Source organism: Chlamydotis macqueenii, chromosome 12, assembly GCF_036417535.1.
Source record: "Chlamydotis macqueenii isolate bChlMac1 chromosome 12, bChlMac1.mat, whole genome shotgun sequence".
Taxonomy (NCBI): Eukaryota; Metazoa; Chordata; class Aves; order Otidiformes; family Otididae; genus Chlamydotis; species Chlamydotis macqueenii.
In genome coordinates, this window is record NC_141567.1 from 3,051,865 (window position 1) to 3,079,145 (window position 27,281).

A 27,281-nucleotide genomic window follows, 5' to 3' on the forward strand; every position below is an offset into this window, starting at 1 on the left:
GAACGCTGGCTGGCGTCCAGCGAGATTGGCGAGGGGATCTGGCAGTGCTGAGGACACTCTATTAACCATGCATCTCCCTTTCTTCCTAGGGTGCTTTCCCTACCAGAGTAGAGCGTTTCCATTATTACTTCATGCTGCCAGGACTACGGAGCCATAAAATCTCATTTTATCTGCATTACAGAGGTAATAAATCTGCGCTTAGCGTAGTGTTCTCCGATAGTGGTTAAAGGGAACCGTGTCAGACTGCGTGACTCTGCCGAGTCTCTCCCAATGACAGGTGAGCCCACAAATGAGCAAGGAAGGACCTTGGGGAGGTGATGGGCAACTGCAAGTCCCACTTCCAGCTTTCAGTTCACGGTGTGAGATGCTGGTGGGAGGCAGGTGAGAGGGGACACGGTGGGGTGGCTGGAAACAGGGCAGCACGTGGGTGAACAGAGCAGGACACGGCCGTTAGAGGGGAGCCGGGACTGTGGAGAAGCGCAGATAAGAGCGAGGTGTTTGTTTGCGTTTCTTTCTCTTCCCAGTCTTTATCACTCTGGTATGCTGATGCAGCTGGCAACAGCGGGCTTGGGTCTTGTGTGGTCTCAGGTAACTCAGGAAGTTGCCCAGCTCAACCCTCCAGGAAACGACACAGCAGCTACACCAGCACAGTCACACCTCTGTGATTTGTGTAGCAGGTACAATTGCGTGGGTTTCATCGTTTGCGCTGGCTCCTCGCGCCCATTTCCACTGATGGCAAAACTGCCAGCTCGGTGACACGGCTGTTTTCAAATAATGGAGAACGTGTGGCTCCTCCTCAGCCAGGCACTTGAGTGCCAGGAGACGTCCCCTCGGTGCGGTGCCAAGTGCTGGCCCCTGCCACCACCACAACTGTGTCCTTACACAGCCAAAAGCGGATGGGACAGGGTTTCTACTGGGGAAAGCAGCTTCCAGGAGCACAGCTCGGGGCTGTCCCACCACCGCTGGGACGGCTCCCAGCTCAGTGCCTCGAGGTGGGTGCCACTATTTTGCCTCCCCTCCCTGTTGCTCACTGCCCACGAAACAGATGCCAAAGCCCCACGTGTACGTACGTAAGTGAAAAGCTCCCAGGCTGTTAGCAGACAGGGAAACCACAATTACACATAGAATAATAAATGGAGTGAACTCAGACAAGTTAATCTCCCACTTCATCCGCTGAAACTACTAATGGTGTCTTAGGGACCTCAGTTTGCAGTTAATTGGTGTAAATCAGGAGCAGTCTTGGAGCTGATGGAAATTGGCTGTGCAAGGGTGAGGGACACCCTCTGAGGACGGCTCTTGTGGAGGATAACCTTGTGGAGAGGAGGGACAGACGGATGGACAGTCCCTGTGCCCCTCTCTGGGGTTTGGAGCCTCGGTTCAGGCTGGGCTCCGTAACTCCCGTAACCCCGCTGTTTTTCAAAAGGCTCCAATTTCTGCTCGCAGTGTGATAAGCCAATTCCTGCCTCCAGTGCAAAGCAACTTTTTAAAGCCCTCATGGTTACAGAGGAGCACAGAAAAACATGAGTGCTCTGGATTCCTGCTGTAAGGAGAGCTCACAACCTGCTTTTTTCTTTAAAAATCTCATAGCTTTTCACAAGCCCTGTTGTTTCGCAGGACTGCTCACACTTGTGATTTTTGAATGTGACACCAGTGATGTCACCGGTGTCATTTGCAAGACACTGGGCTGAGCTTGGTGGTGCCCTGAACACACAGCTACCTCCCTGGCCATGCCACACTGGCCATCACCTGCAGACAGGAGCAAAAGAACCCAAAATCTGTGGTTTCTGGGGAAAATGAACAAACTGCGCTTCATTTCTCTTGAAGTTATTAATTTGACAAGCCGTCCTTGGTGCCGGTGGTGTCCTGGGAGCTGCCAGGAGCCCACGACGGCTGCGAGCATTTCAGAAACGCTGGCGGGGCCCCGCGGCAGGAGCCGAGGAGGCGGCTGGGGAACAGGAGCAGGGCTGGTGCCAAAAGGTCGGGGACAGCGCAGAAATTCAGATGTTACCGAGAGGCTGACGGAGCCAGAGCAAATTCTTCCACGGCTGAAAGCAACCTCGCACAGCTCAGCCCTCCGCTAAATGAGGGAAGCTTTAATGTGGAGCAGATGTAGTGACGTCTTCTTTCCTCGTGAGCCGACTCCAACGCGCTCAGGGTGCACCATCCAGGGAGGCACGCATTGCTCGCTTCTACAAGGGTTTTTCGCCAGGTTTGTGGGCATGGTTGCAGTGTTTAGTAACCCGGTCCATCAAGGTCTGGTCTTATTCTGAAAAAAAGAAATGGGTTAGGGTCCACATCCAGGGTGAGCTGGTTGGTCCAACAGCCGTGTGACCTACCAGCGTAAGCCTCCTTATGATGGCATTTAAAATAAAGCGAATTCAGACAAGCCACGCTCTTTGTTCCTGTCCCCGGGAACTTCCTGGACCCTGGATTCCCTCGTGGCCATCGCTCTGCGATCCCACCACCCTGCTTCCTGGGGACACCAGTCACCTCCCGCCATTGCCAGACGCCTTGGTGGGTGGTTTTATTCTTCAAAACAAAGCCTGAAAGTGAAACACTTGGCGGAACCAGTTGGAAGTTGTGCCCTCTCAACCTTTTTTCCTTCTTTAAGTGCCAGATTTTTGGGTCCCATCCCTAATGGCAGGTAGGAGGCGGCTCCCTGGCCTGGGGCACAGAACCCTGCCCTCGCCCGCTGCGGCAGACCCAGACACTGCTGCTGCGACCGGGTTGCTTTGAGCAGTGACAGGCAGGAGAGATGCCCTTGGGCAGAGAGCAAGGAAACTTCTCCCAGTGTGGTTATCCCAGGCTTGGGAAGGCCTGGCGCTGGCCGCCATCGCCCGGGCGTGGCGGTGCCAGCTGGGACAGGGCAGCCCAGGCTGGACCCTCCGGGGGCTCCCCTGCTCTGGGGGGCACACAGCACCCATGGAGCTGTGCCGGAGAGAGGCCGTGAGCGGGCATCAGGGAGGGGAGCCCTGTGAGGGGGTTCTGGTGAGGGGAGACCCGGTGAGTCCCCGCAGCCCCGCACGGTGACTCCCCAGCCCGGCCGGACCCGGCGCGGCGCCTCGCAAGATGGCGCAAGGCGCTGCCCGCCCGCCCCCGCCCGCCGCCGGCCCCGCTCCCTCAGCGCCGCCCCCCCGCCCGCCCGGCGCGGCGGCGTGCTCGCGCGGAGGGGAGCAGCGCTGAAATCCGCTTTTTTGCCTTCCCCCCCCCCCCCTCCCTTTTTTTCCCCCCTCCCCAGCCCAACCGGGGGGCGGTTCGCGCGTCGCCTCCCTCCTTCCCGCCCACCCTCCCGCGCCGGCTGCTCCCTCCCCGTGGGGCGCAGGGAGGCCAGCCCGCCCGCCCGGGATGCCATGGCTCCGCCGGGCTCCGCGCTGCCCGCCTGCCTGCTGGGGCTGCTGCTGCTCGGCTGTTGCGGAGGTAAGAGCCGGGCCGGGGTCGGGGTGGGGGGGACGCGGACCCGCCGCCCGCGCCCCCGATCCCTGCCACGCTCCGCGTCCCCTCGTCACACCCGCGGTGGCCGGGGCCCGCGCTCCCCCCCCCGTCCCACAGCCGGTCGCGGTCCCGCTCACGCTCAGCCCGGTCCCCGCGGTATCGAGCCCTCACGCAGGCTGAACGGGGCCGAACAGCTCCGGGTGGGCTGGAGGGACCGAGCGCGGCTCTGCGTGTCCGCCTGTGCGGCGTGGAGGTGCGGGGCGCGGGTGTCCGTGTCACCCGCCGTGCGGGCACCCCTCTGCGGGAACTAGGGGGGCTCGCTGGGGTCAGCGCTTTCGGCTGCAGGCTTCCACATCAGCCCCCCCAACGCCTCCGTCTGCCGGTAACTCCGCAGCCGCGGTTTGGGTTGGAAACCCCACCCGTGCGGGGGGCTCTGGGTGCGGGACCGTGGGGTTTGAAGGGTCCCCGTGGCCACGGGGAGGGACGCGGGGTGGCTGTGCTGGAGGGTGGGCGTCCACGCCTGGAGAGCGGACCCGAAATCCTCACCGGCGACGCGAGCGAGGGTCGCGTTCATCAGCGAAGGCGCTCGGTGTGGGCAAGAGATGTTGGGCGGCAAGTTGCGGGGATGATGGCGAGCGACTTTAAACCTGCGAGTCTTGCGCTCTCCTGTAACGCCCGGCTCGGTTCACACGGCCACAACCCGTCGCGCCACCCGGCAGGTCGGGACCAAACTACGAAAACATCGAAGGAATTTTTCCCTGCACGTGCCCTGTGATAAATAGCAATATTTTCCTTCTTCTGGCGATGCTGCTTAAGCGTGGGTCTAACCTGAGACAGATGCTGCTGCTCTGCAGCGAGATGCCCCTGTGCCTCCTGCCCCTTCTTCGCTCAGCAGCCTTAAAGATAACAAAAAGTAGGAACTGTTTAAAAAAGGTGCAAGCAGCCCGGCGTGGTCAGAGGGAGAAGAGCGATGAATCGGAGATTAGCTGCCGGGGTGTCCAGGAGAGCAGGCTGTGGGCTATTCCCAGAATAAACCTCGCCACGTGGTTCGTAGCAGCCGCGGCGAGGAGGAGAAGCCGGCGTAACTCACGGGAAGTAGAAGTTATCCCTGAAGTGGATATAACGAGGCAGGTCTCGTTAGCCTGGTGGGATTCCTGGCTGCAGGGAGGATGGTTGAAAAAGCACTTATTTCTTTAGCAAGGAAAGGAAAATCGGTGAATTTTTGAAAGCCAAACTGTAGTGAGTTGCGTTTGTGGCTGGTTTATCGCCTGCTGCTGTCCAAATTGCCCTGTGTGGTTTTTTATCCTGCGCCTGGGCGGGTCAGTGGCTCCTGACTTTGGGCTGTGTTTCGCTGGCCCCGCTTAGGAGTGCTTGGCTGCGCTTTAGAAGTTTTTCAGTTCTGAGGGGTTCCCCCCTCCCGACCCCTTCGTGGGTTAATAGGCTCTAGATGCGGCTCACAGCGAGGTAACGTGTTTCTGCGCTTGGCTGAATTTAATAAACCCTCCCGCGTCGGCGTCAATCAGCGCCGGAGCAGAGAGCCTCGCCGCGGGGACGGATGCTGTGTCGGGAGCGATGCCGCGCGGGACGGGATGCTCTGCTCCCACCCCTGCACTTTTCAAACTCCCCAAAACGCTGGCCTGGCGACTGTGAACCAGCGGTGAGAGCTGCTGGTCAGCGTGCTGGAGTGGGCTCAGCAGTGAGAGATTTTCTTTCTCTTTTTTTTTTTTTTTTTTTAATTTCCTGGAGCTCTTTGTTCTGGGTGGTGGACAGCTTTTGTCTGTTATTGCTGAGCCCGGCATTCAAAGGCAGGCGTAGGATAGGAGAGGCTCTCCGGCTCTGCTCAGTAACAGCCTTGGAATTAAACGTCGTCATTTATATTTAAGTAGGCTTAACTTTTAAATTATTGAAGCTATAAGCTTTCACTAATTCCTACTCTGTGCGGCTTTGTTTTTTTTTAGATGCACAAAAAGGATTGCTTTCCACTAAATTGGTGTAATACCCTGTCTTTTTTCTTAATATACATAGAGAGTATCAGGTATCATTTCCCCAGTAACGCTCGGCGACGCTGTATGAAATCCAAGCCCGCGTTTGGGCTTTGTCTCTCTCGGGGAGTTCAACAGGAGAATCCTGGGACGTGCTTTTCCCGCGTGGTGGATGCGGCGGGCGCCCGCGAAATGGGCTGGTCCTTGCACGACCGTGTACTCGCGCACTGTGTTTGGCACCGGTGCTGGGTGCGCAGCTTTTCTGTCTGCCTGAACTTTTCTTCCTCTGGTTTCCTTGTTTCTGGAGAGTCCCATCTCGCAGTGGGCGAAGTGCTAAGCTGCGACCCCACGCCACGCTGGCCCCTTGCCTCGCAAACCCTTGGGACGCTTCCACTGCCTTGAAACACCTTTCTCCGCCGCGCTGGGACGGCCGGACCTGGCTCGCTCGCCTCGCCGCAGCGTTGGGGTCCAGGGTTGGGATCCAGCGCTGGCTCCGGCGAGAGCGGGATGGGACCCCGCTGCGGGGCTGCGGCACGGGGAGCGGCACGCGGCGGAGCTCGTGCGAAGCCGCTGCCGGCGCCCGGCTTTCCCCCTCAAAGCAGCGAGCGTTGGAGCAGACCACGCGCTCCGTTTTGCAGCCTGCAACAGATCTGGGACGGGAGATGCTTTTCTCCGCGCGCCCTCTCCCCCCCCCGTGTTCCATGCTTTGCGCTCCTGGGCTTCTGATCCCGGATATTGTGCTTTTATTTGAGCTAACAAAACAATACAGGAGCCCCCCTCTGCAGAGAATTCCTGTTTAAATCAACCGAACAACGCCGGGCAGGAACAGGAATAGTCCATTCAAAATTACTTTGAAATCACAAACTTATTTGAACTTTACTGGAGCTTTTAGTTTTACAGAGTTTAGAAACTAATAAATTATGTAGCAGGGCTCATGAAAATCGACCCGAGTCTGTTTATCCAAAAGAATATCCAACATTTTGGTTTTGCAAGAAAATAAAAATAATTGTTTACACATGTCCAGGAGTCATTGGCGGGCACATAAAACCGATGGTTAAGGGGGCGAACACGTCAATAATTGCGCTTTAAGAGAAGAGAGAGGCAAATCGGCCAGCGCGCTGAGAAAAGCAGGCAGCGCACTGAGCTGGCCTTGCTGTTATATCAGATGTCGCTGCGGTATCGCGCCCTCCGCTCGAGAGGAGCCGCTCACTTAACAACCCAGACCCGCTCCCGCGCTGGTAATTTAAAACCAGAGTTTCAGAGCAGAGTCAAGGATTTGGTGCCTTTTTTTTTTTTTTTTTTTCTTTTTTTCATTCTTGCTGATGGGATTGCGTTGATGGAGCTCACGGTGATCAGGAGGACGCGGGCAATTCTGCTGAGTTGTGGAGATGTTTTTGCGAAGGGATCTTTGGTGCTGAAATCGGAGAGCGGGTGAAAAGGGAGAGGCGTGCTCGTGTTCCGCTGAAACGGCTTTGGTTTTGGAGCGAGCAGGGTGCGGGGCTTGGCTCCCTGGGTGATGCTTTCCTCCATCCTGGATTTCAGGGTGGGAGGTGATAAGGCAGAGGGGATGGCAGGGAGGAGAGAGTGCTGCCTTTCCTTTGAATCCCCTGGCTGCAATTAAGAGTTTCAAAGGTTTTAACGCGCGTGGAAACTTCTCTTCCTCCAGAAGGACCTTGCCTTCCCTCTCCTCGCACGCCGCCTGGTCCTACCTGCCAGCGCTCCGGCTGAATTTCCAGGGCTGGGCGACGGGGCTGCGCTGGCCGGTGGTTTCGGCACCGCGGTGCCAGGGTGTCCGTGGCTCTGGGCAGCCTGACATCTTCACGTGTCTCTGACCCACACGTGTCGTTACGTACCGCGCGGTGTACATGCTGCTGGGACAGCCAGCTCCCTGCCTCTTTCTTGCGGGGTCGGGGGGCTGAAACCCCCGTTCTGCGCTGGAGCAGCCTCAGGGTTGAAGCACACAGGGACCCCGGCTCTGGGCACGGCGTTTCCCATCTTGGCCGCTAGCTTTGCACCCTCTCATGCGTGGTTGTTTCCTGCTCCGTGTTTCTGTCGCTGATGGTCTCCGCGATCCACGTGAAACGCGTGGGGAACACAAATAACGACACATCCTACTCTCCGCGTGCTGCCGTGCTCCCTGGATGCCTCGCTGTGGAGCTGCACTGGGCGATTACCGCGGAAAAGGTTTTTGCCGTTTGCAGCTTTACCAACAGGTTTCACCCTTCAGAGATGGGGGGAAGCCCAGGAGGACGCGGGGCTCGTCTGGAAAGGGTCTTTGTGCTGCGAACGCTTCCAGCTTCCCCGCTGTGTTTAACAAGCGGCCTCCTGAGATTTGCCCAGTCTGGTCTCGTAACATCTGAAAATTATTTGGGGCCACTTCTCTGGCTCTCTGGGGCTGTGTTTGCCTTCCCCCGGCCGAAATCTCTCTTCCCGCCAAGGGCAGTGATGCTGGGTGTTTCTGGGCTCCGCAATCAGGTAGCTGAGAAGTCACGTTATCCTCGACGGAAACCTCCTGCGACCGCGTAACAAGTGGATGTGGTTTACGTGCCCTGATGGAAAAATCACTTTCTGTAACCTCCCGTCCGAAAGGAAAGGGAATGAAAAATTCGGAGCTAGTAAACTTTACTGCCAGCAAGATGTTGGGCCTGTTACAGCCTACTCTCCCCTTCTCTAAATGTAAATTTTTCTGGATGCCCTAAAGAGCCAATTTGCACTTTACTGCCCTGCTTTTCTCCTTAGGGTCTGGGTCAACCTCAAGGGGATTTAAGGGGGCACCAGCTGGATTTTTAGGCTGCCGATTTCATCAGCCTGAAAGCTGTTGTAATCTGCAGGAGAAAGTCTTTCAGGTCCGGATATCTGTTCCTTCCATATGCTCCCATTTGCAGAAGGGTTCGAAAAAACCCAATGAACACCGCTGAAAAAACAGGAGCGGTTTTTTGTAGGGTTGTCCCAACCTGCACCCAGGTTTTTGATCCTGATATTAACCTGCATCCCGCTATAAAAACCTCTGCTCCTGCGCTGGAGGGACTCCTGGAGCATCTTCTCTTGGCTTTGGTGAAGCAGGACTGGAGTGGCCGTCCTTGCTGGTGGATCGGTGCTGATTAATGCTGGGAACAAGCATGGTAAATGAGGAGAGGGCAAATTTCTGCTCACGGGAGGCGGTTTGCAGGGGAAGTCCTGCCGTAGGCGTAATGAGAGAGGAGCGATGCCGCGCCAGGAAGAGCAGGGTGGACCTGACCGCTCCTGCGATATCGCGCCTTGCCGCCGTCTCAGACCGGCTCCTCGGCAGGTCACCTCGTCCCTCTGTGATTGATGTCCCCGTCTCGAACCGGAGTAACGATACGGGTGTCAGCTGTTGGGACCGCCTGCTCCCGGGGCAGGGATGGCTCTGCTGGCTGTGGGTTCGGGAGGGTGAGCCCTACTGTGACTGCGGTCCTTCGCGCTGGATGTCACTGCCAGTTAAAGCGGTGAGATTAGCTGTTGTGTTTTTTCAGAGGCACAGGAGGGAAAGCCAAAATCGTGCTTCTCAAATGGAAAAGGACAGCACTAGGGGATGAGCAAGTTCTTTTGAAGCTTTGAACATGAATCACAGTGTCAAGTAAAAAATAATTAAACTTATTTTTTTTTTAAATGTACTTCAAAGTGTCTTTTAAGCTTCCCACTAATTCGAAGTTCTTTCTCTCGGCGCTAAATAAATCTCTTGGTTCAAAAGCAGAAGTGCTAATTGGTTTCTCTGAGTACGCCTGTCCGCTGGATCGATGGGGGAAGTGGTTTTTGTTAAATATTTGCACATACAGTCACATATTGCATTGCTGAGAGAGATGGGAAATGTTTCTCCAAAGGGGGCTTGTAGAATGAGGACTCCGATAATTTCCGTGTGGCCTTTATGTCAGAGCTAATAACGCTTCCTCCCTCCCTGCGCACTTGTGCAGAAGGCGAAGTGGTTTTCCCTGGCGCGTTCTCGGGTGCAGGCTGCCGGCGCTGAGCTAAGCGCCCGCCTAACACCCCGGCCTCCAACTACAGACTCGAGCTGCCCTGAGCCGAGTTTTACCGTTTCTGCCTCGAGCGGAGCGGCTGCGCGCCACGCTGCCTCGCCCTCCCTTTCGGGAGGTACCCAGGGCGTCACGCGGGATGAGCCGGGTTTGGGTACGCAGCCAGCTGCTGGAGAGGGATGGGGCTTTCAGGGTACTCGAGGGAACGCTCACGGCCTCGGCGATTTCCTCTCTGTCTCTCTCAATTAATTGCGCTTTTACTGTTTCCATGAGCCTTCAGAGTGTCGTTTGCTCCCAACTTCACAGCATCGTTTCTGTGCCTTGCTGCTCACCACAATCAGTTACTTCTCCTGATGGAGTTGGCTTCGCTTCCCCCGTTCCCTCCTTCTTTTGTCCTCTCTCTCCCTCTTGCCCGTCCGAGCTGGACTAAAACACCCCTTGCTGTGCCAGGAGCTTTCACGTCCCACCATGGAGATTCCTGGGTGAGTGTCCCTGTCGCTCTGTCTTTCCTCCTGAGCATCCCGGGAAGGCAGGGCTCTGCGTTCGGAGTCCACCTTCAAGACCTGGAGCCCCACAGTGTCAGTCTTGAAAGGCCAAATCCCAACGTCCCTGTTCGAAGCCTGGTCCCGGCAATTTAGGATCTGTCAACTTAACAATGGAGATGGGCAATTTTACGGTGTCTAACGTGCCCACGGTGCCAGGGAGAGGTGTAGGACTTCTGAAGAGCAGCAGGTGCCCCTCTGCATCTTTCAGCATCTCTAAATATCTTGGGAGAAGAGAGGCTTTTGGCTGAGTTTGCGTGGAAAACCCATATCTGGGTGAAAGACAGAGCCAGCCACTTGGCCCGAGATTAGTTGGTCACCAGGCCCTGAAGCCCCACAAAAGCGGGATTTCTTCAAGGTCAGAAAAGCATCCCATGAGAAAAGCATCCGTTGAGGAGGAATTTCCTTTTTTTTTCCTTATTTTTGGGCGCTGTGAGGTACAAACCCGTTGCGCGCTGTCCATGGCACAGCGTCACACCTTGAGGCACAGTCCCGCTGTCGGCTGTGGCCCAAGGAGACCCCAGGACCAGGCAATTGGACACCCTGGCCTGTGTCTGAGGGCACCGGGCCTAATTCTGAGCGTCATCGCTTCTGCTGCTCGCGCAGCCCGGAGCTGGGATGCAGACGGAATGTTTATGGAGGTAAACATGATTATCTCCAATCACAGGCCTTAATGATGGTTGTTATAATGACAGCTATTGTGGGAAGGGCACGTAATTATGTTGATTCATCCTTTTATTGTACATATAATAATAACAAGCTGTTTTATCTAAGAGTACAGGGGAGCTGGGGGAAGGTGGGGTGTTTATTTCATTAGGGATTTTTTCTCATTGCCTGTTAGGCTAAATCCTGAAATCTCCAGTCTTTCTGGAGTCGCAAGTCACCCTCGGTTCAGCGTCAGGACGCGAGGGTCCGTATCCTGCCGAACTCCCGGGAGCGCCCGCGCGGGGAACGGGGCCCCAGCATGGTAGGTGCTCTGGAGACTCTGGCCACTTTGCAGAAGAATGCAGAGCATTCACCTAATGCCTTAATTTTCACCTAAAAAAAGTAATTGATGGGTTTGTGCTGGCTGTGGTCTAACTTGCTGAGAGGACCCCAAGGCTATCTCATAAAAAAAGAAGTCGCTGTAAGCGATAGATCACCGAAATGGCTGGAGCTAGCCTGACATTTTAAGACTTAATGGGTTAATAAAGCGTGTGCTTCAGGTGTCTGTCACTACGTAGGGGTTGTCCGTTCCCTGCACACTCTCATACCTTGACAGCGGTACCTTTGACCTGCCGCGCGCTACCCCTGCCGCCTTTGTCTGCTCCGTCCATCTGCCTCGGCTCAGGTTGCACTCAGTGTTTATCCCCCGTAATCCAATTTAAGTTGCCGTAGAAAGCAATGGGGATTTACAGAAAGAAAGGAAAAAAAAAAAAAAAATCATCTCACTGGGTTTGCAGAGCAGAAAAGAGACTTTTTTTTCCCCTTCTTTTTCTTTAGGAGAACCGCCTCTTCGCATCTTGTTTATTTTTACATTTTGTTAACAATCTGCCCTCCGCTCTCTTTCTGAGCCTGCTGCGGTGGGATCCTGTCCGCGGTGGGGTCTGTGGTAGGGCCGGGCGTCACGAGGGCTGTGCTGCGGCTGGCGTTTGCCAAGAGAGATCGCCCCTGAGCGTGCCAGTTCTGTGGCGTCGGTGCCCCTGAGCCCGTCGGAGAGGGGAGAAACTGCATCGCAGATTTGAGCAGCTGGAAACCTCCACCCGTCAAGGGGCTGTTGCACAGGAGAGCTGTTAGAAATCCCCATATTTGGGTGAAATTGTAGTTTTCTTACTCTGCTGGAATTTCTTCTCCGTTGCTCTTCCTTAAAAAAAAAATGCCTCCATCCCTGTGTTTACATCCTTCAGATATTTATGAGACTCCAGTTTCTTGGTCACTTTTTGTATTTCACATCAGCGTATTTTGGGCTAACCTTTAAACAATAGCTCTATTTCTGTCGTCTTCTGTAGCGTCCAATCATGACTGTATGGCAAATTATACCCTAAAAAGGTGTGCTGGACCAAAGACACGGTGTTTTAAACGTTCTGCTGGCAAAAGAAGTAAATTAGGATGTATCCGTACGATGGGAAGGGAAGGTTTGCCTATTGTTGGTACAAATTCTGCAATAACTTATCTCTCGTGGCCATCGTTTAGCGTAATTGCTTTGCGAGAAACCTTTTGTGTCGCTGAGCCGGAACGTTGTGCGTTTGTATTTCGGTGCTTCACTGAGGATGGAATAGCACCATCCGTAGTCCGTGTGCTGTTAGACCAGAGCAGCAGAAGGGCACAATGCTCTGAATCGGGAGCTGCCGATCCCCCTCTTCACCCCCGTGATGTGGGGGAGAGGAGCGGGTTTCTTGAACTGGTGTAAACTTCTGCTCCTGGAGCGGGAACGGCTGATGCCCCGTGCTTGTGCAAGGTTTTATTGCCTGTGGCTGCACCCTGGTGAAGGGAGGTGGAGAGGCAATCTGTAGCGGGGTACAGATTGGAGCGGGGGTTTGGGATGACACCGGAGGGGTGTGCCTGCCCGTCCCCTTCCCCGGCGTCTCCAAACACAGCCTGTAGCCCTATCGTAGCCCACTCTGTCTGTCCAAAAATGTCTTACTCATCCCCTGTAAGCTGCCGTAACAGTTGGCTCTTGCTTCTTCTTGTGGACACAGAGCTGACTCTGTCCTCCTCTCTTCATTTCTAGATTTTGGCCATTCCTCCGAGCTGGCGTTCGTTGTGGAGCCTAGCGACGACATAGCTGTGCAGGAGCAGCCCTTGATCCTCTACTGCCAGGTGGAGGGCATCCAGCCCATCACTATCACATGGCGGAAGAACGGCGCAATGATCGTGGACAGCGAGAATGCCTTCATGTTGGCCAACGGGTCGCTCTACGTCTCCCGCTTCCAGAGGGTCCGGGGTGACGGGTCCTCAGATGAAGGCGAGTACGACTGCATGGCGCAGAACCACTACGGGCTGGTGGTGAGCCGGAAGGCGAAGATTCAGGCAGCGAGTAAGTACAGGCGTCGTCCCACCTCGTGGGGCCGTCCCGCAAGGCGCGCTGGGGTTTGGAAGCCCCTTTGCCGGGCTTCGCTTGGCAGGCGGCGCTTTCCGAACCATAGGCAAAGACCTTCTGAAGGTCGTGGTTTCTTTCATTTTGTTATTTAAGGCCGGCAGCGTGGAGGAAGCGAGGTCTTATTTACTGCCCTGGATGGCAGTGCCTTTGAGGGCAAGGCTAACAACGTCAGGCAGATTGTCTGGGGGGGAGCCCGGGGGAGGAGAGAGATGAAAATGTCAACGAGGGAATGAAATTTAAAGGTGGGGGAGGAAGAATTACAGGGCAGGCTGTGACTCCAGCCCAGCCCCCTGCGTCTCCGCAGCCGGAGCCGCTGGTTCTGTTGGGTCTCTGGCCACGCAGGCTGCTGCTTTCCCCGGTGCTGGCTCCGGTTGCTGGTTTGTGTTTGTCCCGGGACGGATGACAGACCTGAGATGGTCTTGGTGGTTTCTGTCCCTCTTGTGTGAGGGACAGAGGATGGGTGTCTGGTACGGCCCCGAGACCTGGCCAGGTGCTGGTTTGTTAAACAAGTTTTACTGGAGGATTCTCCAGCTTGTCTGGGAGATGGCTGCCGCTCTTGTTTCTGTGCAGGCCACTTACTACCACATCGGTCGCGTTTGTAAATCGCACGGTGATTTTTTTGGGGGGGCCGGCTGGCAGCCCACCAAGGGAACTCTCCAGCCCTTGTGTATAACAATTCCCGAGCGCGTGAAGTGGCCATCTGCAAACCTCGCTTTTCAGGAGCCTTAAGAAGTGACATTGTCCCGGAGCCAAGGGCTTTGGGCCCGTGCCAGCTTAGCAGCTGGATCTCCAACTTGTCGGCCTTGCGGCGCTGAGCCTTGCGGCGCTTTTGGTGAAAGGCTCTGGCGTTGATGAGCTGGGAGCTGGCTGGTGCACGAGCACGATGTCAAACTTCTCGGACCCGAAAACGGGAGGGGTGAGAGCCGGAGAAATTCCCTTTGGGATAGCAGATCATCAATAAACACCGTTCAGCTTAAACGTAGATGAAATCTCCTTTGAATGAGTCGCAGTCGTACCTTCGAGCCCCCGTGTCTCAGGGTGGCTACACACAAGTCATAGCGATTTTCCTTGCCCCAAGTCCCAGTAAGGAAGGCAAAAAAAAGGAAGAGTGTAGTTATCCCTGTTTTAGAGATGACAGGACTGTTGCATTGAGGAGATGGGTGCTGGCTGCCTGGAAGGGGAAAAAAAACCCTGAGCGCTAAGCAGAGCTTTGCGGAACAGAGTAGATACTGCTGGTGGGTAAAACCTCGTCCCAGTGCTGCTCTCTCCTTCCCTCTGAGCCTGACGTCTGAACACAAAAGCGAAGGAGAAATAAAAACCTTTCACAAACAAAAATCTTGAAAGTTGATCAAGGCCGTGCTACCGAGGAATAAAAGAGATCTGACAGAGCGGAGCCCCTCGAGAGCTCCGCTGCACTTTTCGCTGTCTTCAAAGGCAGGCTGTTAGTCTCGTATCACCGTTACAGACCCTGGCTTCATGTTATTGCTTGGAATATAATCTTCTTGGCTCGGAGGAATGTACATATTTACATTCAGGAAATGTGGGCTGGATATCATATTTTTATGTTTCGAATTTACTTCAACACTTGGCATTGAGTAAAATTTAACTGGAAGAGCATGCTGCGCTCAGCCGCTGCGCGTGCGGCCCCAGTGAGCTCGAGGTGCGTGCGGCTTCCCCAGGGAGCGCTCGCTTCTTCCTAAAAATTGACTCATTGAATTTATTTAGCTGAAATTCAGGGGGATTTCTGTACGTCCTCGTTATTAACCAAAGATGCTCGGCGAAGGGAAGCGAACCTTGGCTGGTTTGTGGGTTGGCAGGTCAGGTGCTGAAGACATCGATAATATTTTTGGAGCGTAACCTTCTTTTGAGCAACTGGAAGTATGCAAGAAGCCTACGCGTGACTGAGTTGAGCAGAGGCCCTCGCCGTTTCCACCCTCTGCTTAGCGTACGCCCGTTGGAATTTTTTCGGTTGCTGTTCCAGCGTCTGTTCAAGCCCTGGTGTATTGGTCCAAAAAGTTGTGGAATGCAACATGTTTTTGTAATCTGATCAGCTTATTGAACACAGATCTTCTCTTTCTCCTAATGACAGTTCCGTAATTTCGCATGACTCCGAGCTGTCTTAATTAAAATCAGTTTTGTAGGCAGAGTGTTCTCTGGAGGCACTGGCTGTGTCTTCGCGGGTTTTGTTGAGGAGCTTTTGTGTTTCCTTTGCGCGTGTTGAAGCCGATGCACACCTTTGCTGCCTGTGGATGAAGATACCCTTGGCTAGATCTACTCAAGACCCAACCTCCCTCCTTCTCGTCGCCACCCTTCCTTAGCTTGGCCTTACTTGACTCTGAGCACCTCGTCTCGTGGCATTTCCAGCCCTTTTCGCCCACGCTGTAGTTTGATGGAGCTGCCTCCACGTCGCCATAAATCACAGCCTGGTCGGTGGAGTAAGGCCCATTGATTATATCACTCAATAACAAGCAGTTACCACTAATTGGAAATCGCCGTCAAACTGAGTATTGGATCAGGCTCTGCACGCATCCGGCTGGAGAGTAGCAATTTTCCCGGTTTGATCTGGTGCTAAAGAAAACAGGAAAGAGGGAAAATGAGTCAATTGTGCAACCTAGAGCCAAAGAGGATTCCCGAAGCTGGGCGAAATGGACTTGCCCAGTATTTGAAGTACTGTGGGACCTGAGAAGAGCTCTGGAGATACCTTGGCTCGTAAAGACGCTTTCCTTGTTGTGTCTTGCTGCGAGGGGAGCCAAGCAGAGCACTGCGCATCCTTGCTCTCCCCGCAAACGTGCTGGCCGCTGCGATCTCCGGGCCAAGGGTCTCAAGGTCATTTGCAGAATGGGAAAAGAGGGGAGGTCTGGAGCGTACGCGTGCTTGCAAGTTGGTTTCCCTGCCAAGCTGCGTGGATAGTGGAGGAGGTTGAGAATTGTGAGGTTTTTTTTAAAGCGGCAAAGATCTTCCCATCGTTTCAGCTCCTCTGCACAGAATATATTCAGGGTTTAACCTGCAGCCCCCTTTCCAGGCTCCGGGGTGGTGGGAAGAGCTGCTGAGCCCAAATAATGGCAGCATTTATAAGAGTGTAGAGACAAGAAGGAAGTCTAAAAGGATTAAGGAGAGACAAAGGGGGCTGATTATTTTATGGGTCACAATACAAGGCATTAGAGTGAGATCACAAAGGGATGCAATTACAAAAGAAGGCCATACTGGGGGGATCAAACCAGGATTAGAGTGGGAAATGTTTTTACACAGTTTTGTTCCACTCATTATGAAGTTAGCATTTTAAATTAAGGTTTAAATAAGGTGGCACCAGAGTTGTCACCAAGGTATTTCCCGGGCAGTGCCACTGTTTGGATGCGGACTGCGCGTCTCGGCTCAGAACATCGCGGCAGAGCTCAAACACGTGGGTTTGCTGTTGGTTTTTCCTGTGCATGTACGGTATCCGTGCTGTCGGCAGAGCCCTACCTGCAGCCCGCACTTGGATCAAGCGAACCCGCTTCTCCGGTTGGAAGTGGGACGCTTCTGTGGTGACACGTTTCGGTGGTGCGAAGCCTGTGCTGGAGGTGGAGGTGGGCTTTTGAACCACGTGCCCTCGTGTCCGATTGTGGCTCTGGAGACGCGGTCGTGTGATTCCCAGGAACTTTTGGCTGATGGTCTCTTGCATTTTATTGCAGCTTGACCCCTGGTGTCGCATGCCAAGTTTCCTCCATCCCCAAACAAGGTGTTTTTTCAGCTGTGGCTCTGCTTGCACTGAATGCCCTTTCTTCTCAAATGCTGAGCTCGGTTCTGATGCCAGGGATGCTTCCTTGTTGTCTGCGCTCTGAATGCTCGCGGCTCTTGGTAAGCGCACAGCCAGCTCTGGGCTTGTAGCAGTTTGTCTCGGAGGGGAAAAACACCCGTGAGGAATTACTTAAAAAAAGGAAAGAAGAAGAAATTAAGTAAAGCAAGAAGGCTGTGGGAGGTTTCCAGGGGATGGATGCGATGGGTGAGTGGGTTGTTTCCCTCCATCAGCTCTTTTGGCTGCCTGTAGGACATGCGGTGCCGCCTCTCACATCTGTGCTCTTGCAGCGTGTGCTGCAAAACAAATACACAAATATAGGAGTCACCGGGGGGAAATCAGAGAGGTTTGACTGGGAATTTTAGTAGATCTGCAGGATTAAAAGAGTTTGTCACTTACCACCCACTGCATTTCAGTGTCTGCGTGTAGCAGCCAGGATTCATCCTGAGACTGGAGCGCATTATAAGACCATATTTCTTTTGGCTGCTCATTTCTTAGCAGTGTGGTAGTTATTTAAATACCATCTTGCACTTCTCCGCGAGGCTTCTAGCGTGGCTGCGCCAACCTCCGCTCCGGCGGTGTTATCTCTCATACCGAGGGTTTGCACTGCAGGCAGTAATGTCACTTCGTCATTTATAGAGAGCTCAGGGGAAATATATCAGAAGAATTTCATTAATGGTAGCACTGTTGAGTTATTTGTCTCAATTAACTCTTGGAGCACAGCTGAGGAAGTTCTGACGTCTCTGCAGCCCCTGCCTGCTCCTGAGCTCGCTGCCTGCGTTTTCAGCGTGGGACGATGCTCCGCCGGTAGCCGGGCGGGCGGCTCTGCGGGGTCGGTGCGATGCCCAGCCTCGTGGGATGTGGCACTGATATTTCGTGTTTACTGCGGACCCGTGTTAGCTGGGGATGGTTTTTCATCTGTGCCGTTGCTTGCCTGCAAGCCTGCCAAGGGGTGAAGGGTGCGCGGTGCCGGGGAGAGGCTGGTGCCCAGGTGAGAGGGCGGGCTGCTTTTCTGCTGCTGTTCATTGGCAAGGCTGTGAGTAGGAATCGATTTTCGGGGGCATTTGACCAGAATAATCAACGTTCTGGATCGAGTGGGTAACCAGTGAGTAAAAGGAAAGCATTGCTACGTTTGCCTTGAAGCTCTGGTTGTGGCTGTAACCCACAGATGAGTGGGGGCAGCCCTCACAAATCTCCTCTTACAGGTGAGTCCCCGCACGGGGACCAAAGCTGGCGGGGTGAGACCCGGGAGAGCCGTCGGCCAGAGCTCCCGGACACCGAGGGATGCTGGATCCCAGCTCCGTGCACCGCCTCTTCCACTCCAGTTTTGGCTCTACCCACCATCACAGCCCAGTTGCTGGGAAGGGAGTCCGCTCCCACTCCTCCTAGGCACAGCATATGGTTTTCAGAGAGGTTCTTGCTTTAAACCCAATTTTACAGTTGGGTTGACTGAGGCAAAAGGAGGTCAAACGATTCGCCTGAGGTCACTCAATAAGTGGCTCAGATTAAATCTCAGCCCACGACGCTGCCCGTTCCCAGCACTGGCTGTGCCGGCCGGACCAGATGGCCTTCTGAATGCGGCGTCAAGATCCTCGGCTTTTTCTCTACCTCATTGTTCTCCATTGTGGGCTTCTGAATGCAGGACCTTGAAAGTGAGAGTCATTTGGATTTACCGAGTCCAAGTTACTCTCTTTAATGACGTGGATTTGCAGGAGAGGGTTTAAACGCGCTGCTTTGCTGACAAAGTTTGAGTTTTGCGGGTTTACCTCTTTGGTTTTCTGATGTTAAAACTCTCTCTGCCCCCACCAGCTAAAATTGGTCCTTCAGCATTTCAGCTGCCCCGCTGATGTCTCACGGGCTGCGGAGCTGCCATGGCTTTATACCGGTGCATGTTTGGCTGCAGGGCTCTCGGGCCCCGACCCCTGGGATAATGCCCCGTGTGATTTTGCTGCGGCTTCCGCACCGCTCTGGTCTGTCTGCGCGGTTTGTGCCTTCTCCCTTAGCTCGGTCCTGGGATGGCGCAGGGGGCTCAGTGCACGGACGATGTGTGTTTGGCTCTGGGAGCCGGCGTTAGCTCTGGAAACGCAGACGGAGGGTTGGGTATCACGAGACAAGCTCCATCCCCGCTCTCTAAACCAAGGAGCTGCCTGGAAGAGCGCGGCTCCGTAACCTCTTCTGGAAGTAGATTGATAAATTCTTGGGACTTGCAGAGCAGAGACCCATCTGCCCATGCAGCAGCGATGCTGGGGTAGCCGTTCCTCCCCACGCGCGCCCACCTCGCGCCGGTGGGAAGTTCTCCCACGCATCCCTCTGCCTCCATCCTCCCCGGGAAGGACCCGTGCCACTCACATGCCTCAGTAAGCTGGCACCTCTTGAGCACGCCTTGATTAATGGTGGGTTTTTGTCAGTGCTAAGAGGCCCCCATTGTGTCCCTTTGATGCTGCGTTTCGCACTTACCACTGTCACTGAGCTCAATGACTCGTTTTCACAGGTCACGGGAGAGGAACAATGGATCAGGCCACGTTTGGAAGAAACAAATGAAATTTTGCTGCGACTGAGAGCGCTAATTAAGAGTGAGGATCAATTTGGGTGTACAAAAGAGATAGTTTTAGGCTGCTGGTGTGTAAATGAGTGGCGGCATTGCAGTAGCAGAAAAGGCTCCATGTGTGCATACTTCAGCTGCAGCATTGTCCTCCACCGCGTTTGATCGATACCTCTGTGCTTATTCACTGAGGGAAACCCCAGTGTTCTCCCGCCCGCTGTGCCCGGGAAGGGCAGGGCCAGCAAACCTGCCGGATCAAGTCATGGCTGATCCCAGTGAGATGCTTTTGGCCAGGAGAAGGAGCGGGAGCTTATGTTTCTGCAGTTGCCTTGCTCATCTTGGAGCAGGGCACTGGAAATCAGCTGGTGGCTTTTGAGTGCAGCGCGTTGCGTTCCCAGCCCATCTCTCTGGGCAGGATGATGCCCATCCTCGTCTCAGGCCACGACTCGCCGTACCAGGGGTTGCAGAGCTAATGTGTGTGTGGGATGAGCTGGTTGCAAATGTCCAGGTGCCCAGGCTGTGCGGATTTGTTTTGGTAGTAGAAATGTGTCTATTTTTTCTTTGGTTTGCCTGGGACAGAAGGGTTCCACTGGAACATCCTTTTGCCAGGAAGGTTCTCCAGGGCCTGTGGGGTTCCTGTGAAGCGAAGGCGACATAGAGTTGAACCCAAACAGGTTTACGGTACTGAACTAGCCTCCAAAATGATCAAGTGGAAGTGGCAGTCCTCTGTTTCCCCTTGTTCCTTGGGGTGGTTTGCCCATTACCAGTTTTTTTTTTCCCCGCAGCTCAGCATCTTCCCAGAGAGCAGCGGGATGTTCAGCCTCAGTCCGGGGCTTGGCTCTCATCCCGAGCTCTCTGCGGTGACATTGCCCCAAATGGCCAAGCGATGCGGCCATGGACCTTCGGTCCCCAGCGTGGCAGCTCCTGCTGAGGTGAAGGTGCTTGCTGAGGCACGTGGTTTGCTCAGAGCAGCATCCACGTCCAGCTCACCATGGTTTCCCACGGTAATTTGTAAAGAGGTGGGAGGGAAAGTCCTGGCTGCGTCTTTCATTCGTGATCCTAATGCTCGGGGGGAGAGGAGAGGCAGGGCCCCGAGGGGGTCAGCTCAAACTCTCAGAAAAAAAAAAGAGAGGGGAGGGAGAATAGAAAGTCTTTGCGTGCTGGACTGGCCATTTGAAGAATGACGATAAAAATAATCTTTTTTGGTTTTATGGTAGCCAAATGGAAAAGAGTTTCCTTGTCCCTTGGGAGGACCACGGGTGCTCTAGACTTTCGCGAGGGCTCAGGCTCTGCAGGCGCCTGGCACCTCTACATGACAGAAACTGGTCTGTATCCTGAACACAGGGCCTGGCGCTGGTCTCGAGGATCCAGACTTGACCGTTTTGGCTGAAGCAGTGTGGTGGTTGATGCCTTGGGAAGCCTGGCTCCACTACTGCCGTCCTGTGTGACCTCGGGCAGCTCTCCAATCCCAGTGTGTCTCCAGGAATTAGGGATGGAGGCGTTGGTGCTCTCTAGCTCCTCCCAGCCCCTTTGGGTTTTGGGGGCCCATCGCCTGCAACCGCTCTGTGCCGAACTGGTGCGGCGGGGGCCCTGACCCCGCTTGAAGCTGTCAGAGCTCATTACCAGTACCGGCAGCTTGATCCCACCGCAGCGGGTCCGGGGAGGCCAGTTCCCTCCGGGCACGCCGCTCGGCGCTGATTGCTCTGTGGCTGGTCAGGGTTGAGGAGCTGGGGTGCTGCGTGGACCTCGGGTTGCTGCCAGCTGTCGATTTTCATGAGGTTTGTGGGGTCTGGCTTTTCTGAGACCTTTGAGGTGGTACCCAACCATCCAGGAACCAGCCAGGAGGTTCAGAAGTTCTTTTAGGGGCAGACAGGGGTCCCTGTGTCGAATATTCGTATGCAAAAGCCTCTTAGACAAGGAGCTGTCAAAGCCAGTGTGGGTGTACGTACGTGGGAGGTGTTTGTGTTCCTGCGCTGGGTTTCTGTTTCACAGCGTAGCCTGCGCGCGTTTGAAGCACCTCTGCGATTCGCGCCGCCGCGTCCCGCGGGAGGGAAGTGGGATTTGTTCTTGTACAGCTCCTGGCCCAAGGGGAGCCTGCTTAATTTTTCTTTTGCTAACTAGGTTCCCCCAAGAATGAGAGATTACCTGATCTTCCAAAAGCGTTTCCAGTGTGCGGAGAAGTCTGGATGACTCACAACTTTTAATTAGCTCTCCTGACTGAGGCGAGGATCCCTCCCTCCCTCCCAGAGAGGTGGTGATTAGAGTTACAATGAAGATAATCCAAACTGTATGTGTAGGGTTTTCTGTAAGCGCAGAACAAAGCAGGACATCCATCTGGTGAGTGTGAGCCCATAATACCTTTCTGCTCATTTTTCCAGTGCAACAGGAGCTGCTTGGGACGGAAGCAGGCTCATTATTTTGGAAAGGCTTGCTGACACGCAGAGCAGGGCTGGCTTGTAATCTCCCAGGCAGCGAAACCACTGCTCGGGAAGGAGCGTTGCTTTTATTTTTTGAGTCTACCTTTGTGTTTCTCCTTGTTAAAATCTGCAGCGATGAGCGATACCAGCCTCTTCTGAGCCTGCCGTTAATTAGTGTGTGAATGAGAGATGCCCTTAGTTTTAGCAAGGCTAATCAAAGCCGTGAGGGGGTGGAGACAACCTCCTTTGCGAGCGATGCTATTTCCCCTCACTTAAAATTCCCTTCTATGTACTGCACAGAGCTCCTGCCCTAAAACTTTGGCATCCCCTTGTGTCCCATCTCTGCGGCGGGAGGCTCGCCCGGTGCCGTGGGGTCTGCTTTCCCATGCTGTGCCCTGCGGAAGGCAGGGAAGAGGCAGAGTTCGCAGCGGAGAAACGCGATGTCGGGCCCTGAGCCGCGGTGCCGCTGTGCTTTACGGCCAGCTGGGTTTTGCCAGGTTGCTGGGAGAGGATGGGCACGTTGTGGCGAGGCCGCCTCGGTGAGAAAGGAACAACAAAAAGCCGTTGTGGAGGAGCAGCCGGAGCTCCGTGCTGCCGCTGGCCACCATGCCGGCAGCGCAACGCATGCTTCGACTCCTGCCATAGCAACAAGTTCATCCCTAGGCCAGTGCAACGGTTGGTCGCGACGTGGCAAGGCGGCCCGGAGCTGGTCCAGCCTGCGGCATCCCCAGAAGGGCTCAGGGAGGCGGGAGGGACGGGGATGGGTTTTGTGCCTGCAAGATGCACTGCCAGCTCCAAAATTCTCTGCCCCAAAAGGACAAGCGAGCTGCCGGGCGATCCTTTGGGATCCTGAGCTGGGCAGCACCGGTGCGCAGAGCCGTGGTGGCTCTTGCCCTCCGACGCAAGGAGCTTGGGAAGGAAGGCGGAGAGCCCAGATCCAAGGAAATGTTGGTCAAACACAAGGAATCCATTCCTTTTATTAGCGCTCCAAAAAAAATCCCCCCCCCCCGCCGTGTATCAGAGCTAGGTGCAGCGTTTGCTTCGAAGGAAATAACCTTTCCAAGCTGGGATCCCGCTTGCCGAACTCGCTGCCGGCACCGCCTGGCAGCCCCGTGCGCGCCAGCGCTGGTGGGGTGCAGCTGGTGGGGCTCCGAGGGGAAATGTGATCAACTGGCGACCGGCAGAGATTTGAGACGTCACGCCAAGGCTTTGCGTTTTGGTTTTTCTGGGTGCGTGCTGCGAGATTCGTAGGTGGAATATTTCTAGGGAACTGCTCGGCTTCCTGTAGGAAGAGAGGGGAAAAAAGTGGAGAATAAATAATGCACTGTATTGACAGCTTCCAGCAGTCAGAGCCTGAGTCCGGCTGTTTTTCCTCTTGTTCTGAATTCTTGATATTAAAAACCAACAGATTAGTCCTTCCTTTAGCTTGCCTATTGACTTTTAGCTGTTACTGTGCACTTAGGTCACGTTGCTAGCATTTGTGATTCGTGGAGGAATAAAAAAGCTGGAAAGCCTCTCCCTTTTCACGTAACAAGAGCTGAGGTCGGCAGAGCTGCCAAACGCTGAAAGTTGGGGCTCTACGGCGTTGCCAGACGTCGCGAGGTCCTTGATGACACGATGAGAGCTGGGAAAGCTGAATAAATTGATGAGCTGCTTCCATGTTGGTCCCTTGTCATGGAAATAGGCTCCGATCTGCATGTGGGATCCCTTGGGTGAGGCAGAGTAATGACATTAAAACCGCCGCAGCCAAACCCCCGATGTGTGCGTTTTAGCAGTCTTGAAACAGGCAAAAAATAACGCTCGGGGGAGTTTGGATGGGCTGAGAGGGCTCCTCGGTACCGCTCCGCTTCCAGCGCGAAGAGGCAACCGCTGCGGCTTTACAGAAAGAACTTTGATGTTACGTAAATATAATTGCTGCGATAAAATGTCGTTAGCCTCCTGAGGGAAGCTGTAGCCTGGCAAGCCTTTAGATATGAATGGACGACTCCGTAATTGCCATTGTTTCCGAGAGGCATTCGGAAGGCCTGACGCTGATCGCTTCGGGCGCGTTACGGAAGCAGGGTAACGGCAGCCCCGTGCGGCGCACGGGGGGAGAGGGCGTTAGCGTGCCTTTCGCAGGATGAAAAACTGCCGAACGCTGCAGGACCGGGAGCTTTTTTCCTAATTAGATTGTGGGCTTGTGAATTTGAGTTGATTTCTTCCCCCCCCCCCCGCGCCCACCTTCCCCCACCTTTTCCTGCTGGTATGCAGAGTGAGGGTGTCTAATTCTTTGCAATTTAGGCTTTGGATAATGAGCTTGAAGGCAGCATCTCAGGGGAGTGCAGGATTGATGGGTTAGTACCTCAGCTCTGGTTAATGCGGTTTCCTGACTCTGAGAGGGCCCAGACCAGCTGGTTCAGAGAAAAGAGTGAGGCACAGGTATTGAGAGTAAATATTTTTAATTTTTTTTAGTGCTGATTAGTAAAACATGGGATGTTCTGATACATGGGATGCGTTTCCATCTCTGGATTGGGAGCAGCTATGTTTAAAAATCAAAATCTTAGAGGTCATTCCTAAGACACATCTTGGGTTATCATCTGGTTTTGGAGATGGTAAACATCCTGTTTTCCAGCTTTTCTTCACGGCATAGACTGCTCTGGCATGGTAAGGAACTAGGCAGGAGCTGGAAGACCTTACCCCATCCTTGCAATTCTGCCTTTGGTGGCATTTTTCCTGAGAGGCAGCAGCATGGCCAGATTACTGGCACGTCCTTCGAGGTGCTGACGTAATTCTGGTGCCGTCGGTCACACACAGGGTTATTCCTCATTTTCCGCTGTGCCTTTGCTTTTCTATTAACGTGCTTAATTTTCAGGGCTCTCCTCCCAAAGGTAGTGCTACTCGGACGAAGTGAGACGTTCTCCCTGTTCCCAGAGACTGGACCGCTGATCCCTGGGGTGGGAGCCTGGCCGAGCAAAAGCCGTGGGGTTGCCCATTTCAGCTCTTGTCTTATTGGCACCGGCTTCTGTTTAGGAGTGGTATCCATTTGTGGTTATTTTATTGCTTGATCTGGCAAGAATATCTATCAGGTAGCAGCCAAAAAAGAGATAATTTCTGCTCTTGGGTTGTGTGGGTGGTTTTTTTTCCCCATGGGTTTTTCTTTTTTTAAGGAAAATGAGAGGAGCTGTGTAATCCTTGACATAGAATAGATTGTCCTGGATTAATAACACACTGTTTTTCCCAGTCAACGCAATCCTACCCCACTGTAATTTACTCTCCATCCTGGCATGCTGTTAATTAGGATGAACACTTAGGTGAAAACTCCACATATGGCCGGTGCCAGCCCTTGTAATAAGTAACCCCAAAACCGTGAGGAACGAGGGGTAGTGAGTCAATGAAAATCCCGACGTAAATTGACTTTTTGTGTCCTGGCAGCGCTTGGCTGGAAGCCAACGACAATAAGAGCCCGGCGTGCCAGAATTCACAGGCAAATAACACTTTTCCACTACAGCATCCTTAGGAGACGCCCTCCCAGCAGCCGTCCTTCCTTCCTGCCACTCATTCCCTTGTGTCCAAGGAGGCTGTCGAGGACGGGGGGAGGAAACGTCTCGGTGTTGTGACGAGGTGCGATGAAAACGTGAGTGACAGAGTGACATTTTGACAGCTTGACTTCAGGTTCCTGCTGCAAATGTAAATATGTTCATTTGAATCCAATTTACGCAACCGGGAGTTTTTAGTGGGAAATAAATGGAGGATCGCTTAAAGGTGACTTTCGGGGATTTTATTTTTTAATCTGGGATATTTTTAGACTTTTTAATGGGTTCAGCTGCAGATTTCCATGGTATTGTGGACATCAGAGTGGTCTCCATCCCACTTGGCTCCAGTCATGTGTTTTTCCATCAAATTGCTTTTTTTCCCTTTCTCCCAGTTTAACGCTAATCCCCGTCTGAGTCGAGAGACCGCCAGCAATGTAGTTCATTAAATGTCCCTATTGAGCAGCTGATAAAATTGAACGGCAATCCTATCCTCCTTAAATCAAGGACTCTTAAACGGCCAATAGTCCATTTTATCGTTTTCCTACGGGGTCCAATGTGTTGCCCTTTCCCACTTGGAGACTGGCTGTGTTTTCACTGGAGGAAAGTTGCTGAGCGTCTTGTCAGGTGGGAACAAGGACAGCTGAATCGCGCCTCGAAGCATGATTTGTGTAGACAATCTTGGCACCTTGGGGGCTTCTTACTCCTCGTTACTACTCCTTCTAGTAACTCCTGCCTGAGTTTTGGCTGAGTAGCGCTGGAAGGTGCGCTACTTTTGTCTCTTTCTTTCTTCCTTGGAGAAGCCGGGTAGCTCTCGATGGCTGCACTGTTTCAGGTAAAGCACCTTGACCAAAGAGACTGTAGGGACGAGACGGGCCATGGCCAGACACCGCAAAAGCACGGGTAACTGAAGCTCACTGGAGGCTGGACCCTTATCGCGACGTCTGACGCGCCAGAGCAGGATGTGATGCCTGCTGACCCACGCAAATGTGAGAGGCTTTAGAAGAAATCCAGGAGACTTTCTAGAATGTGTGCTGTGACTTGGTGGGTGATTTGGATAACAGCTTTTGCGTCGCTGGGATGTGTGCTGTGCTGAGTGAGGCAACTTTGAAGCTCTTCCTGTAACAGTTTAGACATTTAGCCAACGTACTCAGCAGATACTAGCGAAAAAAGGGGATTGTTTTTACATTCCAGGCTCTCACCTTGCACTTACCACTTCTGAGGTTTGTTTGACGTGACGATGACATATTTACAGTGGAGCCTTACTGTGTATAGATGGAGCAATCAGGCAGTCGCTGCGGGCTGCATCAGCTGGGCAGCAGTAAAGCTCTTCTTACTCGTTCACGTGCAGCACCGCGCTGCGTGCCTAACCTCATTTCTCAAGCCTGTTCCCTAGGTACCAAACGTAGACCTGAGCAACACCTACCCCTTAATGGGACAGGGCTCCAGCTGGCGTGTGTCAGCCCAGCTCCAGCTGGGAACATCCCTCTGCCTACAAAGGACTGCGCCAGGGTTAGCCAGGAGGTTCTCGCGGGGCCGGCGAAGCAGGCGGATGCTATCGCTGTCATTTCCAGAAGGGACAGGAAGGAATAAGAGGGGTAGGATGATGCTGAAACAGTCCAGAGCTGATGCAAAGTGTGAAAGCCTTCGGTCTCTCGTCAGGGCTGTGTGCCCTGCCTGGAGAGGAGTTCAGACCTGCTCTGCTGGAGTCATTCCTGCTCATTCTAAGCCAACTTCCAAAGGTCCCATTCTCATTCGATGCCTTTTAACATACAAATGGCAGAAAGATCACGAATTATTGCACTTCATCAACTTCAGCGATTAAACGCTCTGTGTTTGTGAGTGGCAAGAGCCGGTGAAACGTTCCTGGCACTGTGAGTGAAGAGCAGGGGTTTTGCCCGTTGTTGAGGTTGGATGGTGCTGCTGCTCTGCAAGCGGGCAAGAGCTGCCTGCTCTCCCAGGAGGCACATCTGTCCCAGTGTATAGGCTCCCTTTGGCCCAGGATAGTTTC

General features: G+C 53.9%; 1 protein-coding gene across 1 annotated transcript in view; it reads left to right on the forward strand.

Moving 5' to 3' along the window:
* The first annotated feature begins 3,346 nt into the window (after positions 1-3,346).
* Positions 3,347-27,281, forward strand: part of IGDCC3 (immunoglobulin superfamily DCC subclass member 3) — a 90,120-nt gene continuing 66,185 nt past the window's right edge. The window contains exons 1-2 of the mRNA XM_086757441.1: positions 3,347-3,417; positions 12,659-12,964. Of these exons, the coding sequence (XP_086613567.1) occupies positions 3,351-3,417; positions 12,659-12,964 (373 nt within the window). The 5' untranslated portion in view covers positions 3,347-3,350. The remainder of the gene's footprint in view (positions 3,418-12,658; positions 12,965-27,281) is intronic.